Source organism: Cephus cinctus, unplaced genomic scaffold (assembly GCF_000341935.2).
Source record: "Cephus cinctus unplaced genomic scaffold, Ccin1 Ccin1_scaffold0331, whole genome shotgun sequence".
Lineage (NCBI taxonomy): Eukaryota > Metazoa > Arthropoda > Insecta > Hymenoptera > Cephidae > Cephus > Cephus cinctus.
In genome coordinates, this window is record NW_014333028.1 from 19,294 (window position 1) to 26,178 (window position 6,885).

At 42.8% G+C, this 6,885-nt stretch overlaps 1 protein-coding gene across 7 annotated transcripts in view; it reads right to left on the reverse strand.

The window, feature by feature from the left end:
* The window catches only part of LOC107267029 (trichohyalin), a 44,605-nt gene that overhangs the window by 18,195 nt on the left and 19,525 nt on the right, over positions 1–6,885 (reverse strand). For 2 of the 7 annotated variants that reach the window (XM_025084230.1, XM_025084234.1), the window contains exon 5: positions 2,581–3,669. The exons of 2 other annotated variants lie outside the window; for them this stretch is intronic. In XM_025084230.1, the coding sequence (XP_024939998.1) occupies positions 2,581–3,669 (1,089 nt within the window). Of the gene's footprint in view, positions 1–161; positions 174–2,580; positions 3,670–6,885 lie in introns of all 7 variants that reach the window. 3 more of the 7 variants (XM_025084232.1, XM_015738226.2, XM_025084231.1) reach the window with 2 other exon arrangements.

Here is a 6,885-nt window from a genome sequence, read left to right on the forward strand (position 1 = left end):
GGGGGGGGGGGGACTTTTTTAAAATGAGATTCACGAAATTTTTTAATGCCCAATAGGAGATGAATTGGATGGCGATGAAACGTGGTGTGATCAGAGGATGATTTTTTTTTAAATGCGAAGAATTTGAAAGAATGCTTCGTTCACCGGGTGAGATTTCTTACCTCCTCCGAAAGCTAAAATATCGGGTATCATATTTAATAATTCTGCGCAGAATGTTATCGCACAGCAAACACTATACTCCGTGCCACCTTCCTAGAAGAATTAACTCGTGGCTCTCGTATTGGCCGTGAGCGTAAACTGGGATGAAAAATTTTTAATAACTATTCCGTCAAGGGATATACCTAATTGCAGTTTCGCGCTGGAGGGTGGCGGAGTTGTCTGCTGCCGTACGTTACTAACTTATTATCGCTAGCTTAAGCCTAACCTTACATTTAATAGTCTTTTTGCATCTTAATATTATGCGGTTAAACGGAAATGTTAAATTTTGGTTCGTCAATGTGATGCAAGATTTTTACATGCAGGTCAACGTAATCGAAATTCAAGGTCGAGACACTTATGGATATATAAAAGAGTGACAAATAATTTTAGCAAGTTTAAGTATTATGCAAACAGTAGTATAGAAATTGAAAGTTAAAGCGTTTCTGTAGACGAACCAAAAATAATTCTCCGGTCCCGCTGGAGAAATGACGTAATAGCACTTTACCACGGATAACATTCGAATTTATAGTTTAATAACTTTTGCGGATAACAATAGCATTTAGCGAGACAAGCACCGAGAGCTCAGTGCAACGCATGCAGCATGCTTCATGGAGGTTATGTTACGTTTGATCATGCTGGTGCAACCGGGGACACGTTACACAGCCAACGCGGCCATATTTTTTTCATTATTTATTTAATTTACGTTAGCATTTTTCCGTTCATATTCGCGGATACTATATCCGCAAAATGTTGAAAATTATGGTTAAAAAAAGAGGCGCGCTTGAGCTCAGGCTCGGTTCCCCACTCCACGAGATAACTCGACAAACCCCGCCCCTTTTGTGAAACAGCCATGAGAATGCGCCGTTACGATTGGCTGGTGTTCAAAGTTAAGGTTATAATGCGTCGGAAGAAGGCGGAACTAGGGTTCATTCAAAGAATCATTGGACGGATACAGACAATAGAGTAGGTGGATCTTAAGAGTGAGAAAGACATAGATTGATGACGTAATGAAAGATAGAGCGATCGAGTACCAATGAAGAAGAAAATAAACAAGGATGAATGCTGGCAGAAAAAAATTAAAAAAAAAAGATGATTGGATGAACGACAGAGAAGGCAGAGAAACATATAAAATGGACGGCCGAGCTGCGAGAGATGCGATAGGTGGTATAAATAAAGTAATAATATGCAAATATCATAATTGCGGCAATTTTTTTTTTCATAGATTTTCACTTCATTTCTATCATATTTTTTTTCTAAGGTTTTTAATCTTCCTCTTATATCGCTTATGCCGCTGATTGGACTTTCGTACGTGTTTGGTTAAGATAGGATGAGCTTATGATGTCTCTCGTATTTCAATGAGTGGCGCTGCATTCGCTTCAAAGGGAATCCCCCGCATTGCACAGAGCGACCCTCCTTTCGTTACAGATTGAGTGGAACGCTCCGTGTCTGTAGTCTTAAAACTTTTTTCTTTTGTCTTTTTTTTCTTTTTATTTAGCTTACCTATCAGATACGTGCGACGTGTTTCGTCGATAATTGATTTTCGATACGATTCTTTTTTCTTTATCTGTATACATAGTCAACATTGTTAGAATATCTCAAAAAAGGATCAACAGGTTTTATTCGTTATCTCTTCTCTCGCATACTTTTTTTTGGGGGAAAAGGTGCTCCATTTACTATTTTCTAAAAAATATGTTATCCCTCTCTCGCTTCTAATGAAATGTCCTTGTTATTTAGACAATGGATAAATTAGAGCGCGATTGTTTGACGACCTACGACACCTTCCTTCGCTGCCGCCGTTTGCCTTCACCTCAAATGTTATAGCGAGGATTACATAATCGATTCGAAAATATATATATTTTAAATATAGATAATCATGATCGTTTCTGAATAATGGTAGTGAGGAAGAGGTGAATTTTGTAAAAAGCAAAATCAAAAGAAAAAAAAAAGAAAAAAATTAGATTCAATTTTTCCGTCGATAAAACAATTTGATCCTTCATCATCCCGTTCGATCCGCTAGGTGGCAGCCCGGTTTTACAAAGCGTTAAAGATTCCTCAAAAGCCCGATCAACGTCGATAAACAACCTGAATCATCAAATATGCAATTCAGAATTTCTTGCACTTCTTAGGAGTAGGACTGGGATGACGATCTGGTCCATCCTGTACAACTGTGATTGATGGAACTTCGTACTGAAAGTGACGATGGCAGTAGAGTCGGTGAGAGTTGACGGCGGCAACATCGGCGAGGGTCGCAGGATAATGTAGATTATTATTATTATTATTATTATTATTATTATTATCATCATCATCGTCATCCGACTGGCCGTCGAACTCCTAGAGGACGTCGTTCTTTTCGATGCGGACGTTGTCGATGAAGAAACTTACTTGGCGTTTAAAGTTGAGATCGTGCTTGTTGAAGGTGTGCGCATGCAGAGCTAGGGCGCCAGCAGCGGCCGCGGGTTCTATTTGTTTGAAGTGTTGCTGTTGCGATAGTATGGTAGCTTGGGGTTGTTGTAACTGATGATGATGATGATGATGATGATAAGTGGTGGCAGTGGTTGTGGTGGTTGTGGTGGCAATGGCGCTAGTACCGATACCGGTAGTGATAACTGACTGATGATGATGATGATGCTGTAATTGATGATGAAGCTGTTGTTGCTGTTGCAGTTGTTGCTGGTAATGCTGCTGCTGCTGCTGCTGCTGGTGCTGATAGTGCTGCTGATGAAGATGATGAAGATGATCGGTGTATCGGTCGGTATACGGATTGGCGACCCCGGTGGTGGTCCCCGCCGAGATACCGGCAAGGCAGGAACCCGGCGGCGGCGCACCTGTCGAACCGTCAATTAACGAAGTGGTTAGTGCGCCCGTACGACCGTACGGCAGTGATAGGGAGAAGCCCGTCGACGTCGTCGTCGTCGCCGTGGTCGTCGTCACGAGCATCGAGACGCTGGTTGGTCCCCTGGCGATGGCCACGGCGGCGGCATTGAAATGCTGATGGCCAAACGCGTCGACGGCAAAGCCACCACCAGATGGTGCTCTCCACATTGTACAAACGGGCCCGCTCTTATCGATACCTGCTGGAACGAGGGCGCCACCTCCGCCGAGGCCGAAGCTTACGACGCCGGTAGCGCCACCACTCGGCACCGCCGTAGCCTTCAGTAGCTGCTCCCGCAATTTTCCTCCGCACTCCCGGATCCTCTGGAGTTCGGCCTCGAGGAGGCCCACCTCCTTCTCCAGATTTTGTATGCGCGCGTCTTTCGTCTCTAGTATGGCGGTCAAGGTGGTGCTACCGGGCACGCCGCCCGGTACCGCCACGCTTCCGCCGAGGACCGTACCGCTGCTGGCACTTCCGGCGCCGACGACACCTCCGACGCCTCCCCCGGCGACCGGCGCCCCGGAGGATGCCGTCGAGGCGTACGCGAGCTCCAGCTGCGTCTGGAGGCTCTTCAGCGTCTCGTTCGTCGCTTTGAGCTCCTTATAACAAGCAATACTAGAGTTACTCGCGGTGCTCGTGTCTTTAATCGTGATTTTAGTGGTGGTTGTGGGTATTTCTTTTTTTTTGGGTCGTGACAATGATTGTGGTGGTCATGATATTTTGACTTTTGGTCGTGATATTTGTGCTGGTCGTGACAGTGTGAGTCATTAATGATTTACGATAATGTGATGATGTCGAATGCTCAAGAAGGTTATGGCCAGTGCCCATGTGAGGTTAAAAGCATCCATGGGTGTCGGTCGTGTCGAAAATTCGAACGCTCACCCAATATGTTTTTAACCTCGACATTGTCGTTGGCGCTGGTGTAGGAAAGCGGAAATGGTTTTGTTTTGCGCTGCGCCCCGGTTGACGAAAGAAAAGCGACGTTCCGCCGAGTCGTCTGTATATCATGATCCCTCTTCCGGTTTACATCTGTGATTCTCCAAACGTTTTTCCTCTCTCTGTCTCTCTCTCTCTCTCCTTCTTTGCCGACGTGCGTTCCATTCGGAATTCCTTCGTGTCAACTGTCTTTGTCGTTCTCTCCCGTAGCATTTCTCGTTTGCTCAGTTTCTAGGTGACGTTGTCGGCGTTTCCGCGGATTATCTTAAGACGATTCGATTTTATCGAACGCGATTCCATTTTTTTTTTGTTACAGAAAATACATCCGGCGTATTTCCTTTATATCTGGCTCCTCCCGACGCTGGGCGTCGCCGCAGTTCTTTCGCCACCGCGACGTGCGGCTGACATATTGTCCATCCACGTACGGCGTGTCCGTCGACATTCTCTCGATATCCATATTTTTTTCACTTTCATCTCATTTTCGTAGAATCGTCGATTTTTGTTGGGGCACTAAAAGAAAATTCATACCGACACAACAAACGGCATCCCACTTGTTTACAACGGTGGCGCCAACGCTAAATGGACAAGATCTCACCAGTGGAATGGACCAAATTTATAATTAATTTAGCCATGGGCGATGGCAAGGTACAATCCAATTATGTATTACGTATTAAGTTGTAGGGTAGTTTTGAAAATTGAGAATTGAATACGACCGATTTGGCGTGTACGAGCATTGCAATTAAGAGAGGAAGCGTGCTGAAGTCGTTATATAAGGTACACAATTTCCACCATAAACTACGAAATTCAAGTGAGTTGAAAAAATATATGATCGATAGTAACGCCAGCATACGCCTCGCTCTCCAAATTCATGACCTGCTCAGTAGGAATGTAGATATCTATCTTACCGATTCTCGTAGGAACATGTATGTATGTAAAAAAAAGGATGATATAAACAGAGGTATGCGACGAAGTCGAAAAATAATGTACATATAAATGACGCTTGAAAGAAGATGAAACGTGAATAATATGCGGTTTGCGTCCCGGGCACTCTTGAAATAATTTTCATAATTTTTCACGAGAGACCGGGACAAGATTTACAACGGTAATCGCAAAATCTTTAGCAGAAAAATTGGCACTGTTGTCTATATCTCTTTTAGGGGTGTGCCAATCACGGGGGGCGTGTCCATAGCACGCACGAGGGGCGTTAGCTATATTTGCCCCGCCCCCTTTCGGTCAATATGCCTAAGGCATGGGGCGGGGTCATCTTTGTACCCGCCCACAAGCGGAAAACTTGTGTATGAATGTCAAAAAGTTTGCAGATAAAATCGCGATCTTTATAAAAGGTATATTGTATATGTGATTATGATTACACATTATGTGTACCGACAGATATGAACATGAATTAAGAAATGATCGGATTAAGAGTAAGAGTAGTAGAGACACGGTGTTATACATTCAATGGAGCGCAGAAGAGCTGAGCAAAAGGTGGTGCAGGGTTCTCATTCCGTATAATATAGTGATTATATAAATATATACAACATATATATAGTATATGCATCGCGTTATATAGTGTATATATACTTTGTATATATGTATATAGTATGCATGTAGCCTGGGATATATCAAGCTTGAAGAGCTCCAAAAAAAGTGCCATATATGTTATCTATATAACGCTTGGGGAGCTCTTGCGGTAAAATCGTACTACTAATTTATATTTAATATTCTAATTCGTTTCGTCACCGAAATTTATGAGCGAGCAAATAATTGCTTCTCTATTAATTTAAAAAAAATAGTTACTACTCACGTTTCGCAAATGCACGATTTTATCATATACGACGATAAACATGTATCACGATTTTTACGCGAAACGTAGAGAGATAACACACTGCATAATACATATACATATATATATCAATTATATATATAGTTTATAAATAGCGCACAGAAAAGAAATAGTACGGAAATATGAATGGTGTGATCAAAGAAGTACAGCGGAATATGAGGGTGACGTTGTTTCTGTAATTAGTATGCAGATGGCGCAAGTGTACACGTGGTATAGATATATGATTCGCGCTCTGCTTTACCGACGGGTAAGGGAGTATCCACCGTTTCAGCTCTCATTTATGATATCCCGGCAGCTTTGAAAAAGTATAATTACGAATTTTTACCGCGATGACGCTTTTATGTAAAGTGTACCTGCACCCAAGCTTTCGCGACAGCCTACTCGTTACTCAAAATCCCTTTTGACGATTGTCGGTAATAGTAGATGCACAGTGATGGCGGTTGACATGGTAGTACTAATAACAATGGTGTGATGGCGCTAGTGACGATCTATGGTTAATTTTTCCTTTAATGTTCGGTGAATGAATTTATGGTGTGTGGGCGAGTGTAGGGGTATATTATATTCCCGTAAAATTACGCTAAATGAGATCTTACCACCTACACATCCAAAGCAGCTCATTCCACGCTTACTCATTTCTTTTTTTAATAACGCTTATACGGACACAGACGTATATATATATATATTCTCTGTTCTCTGAAGACTTTTGTATCTGACTGCATTTATAATTCCTCGTTCTTCTTTCGATTGGGGTTACGCTTTATTCCCCACCCTCCCACCTTAATTATATCACGGTCTATCAGATTTCTTTTTCTTCTCTTTTTTTTTAGGGCGGAACATTTCATTATGGACAAGACTGATATTGACGTGCAGCTTCAATATTATGGATCTACCGGGGCGGATAGCTGTGGGTGACGGAAGTAGTAAATGAGAGAAAGAGGGGAATGAGGGATGACAGAGAGAGAGAGAGAGAGAGAGAGAGAGAGAGAGAGAGAGAGAGAGAGAGAGACAGAGAGACAGAGAGACAGAGAGACAGAGA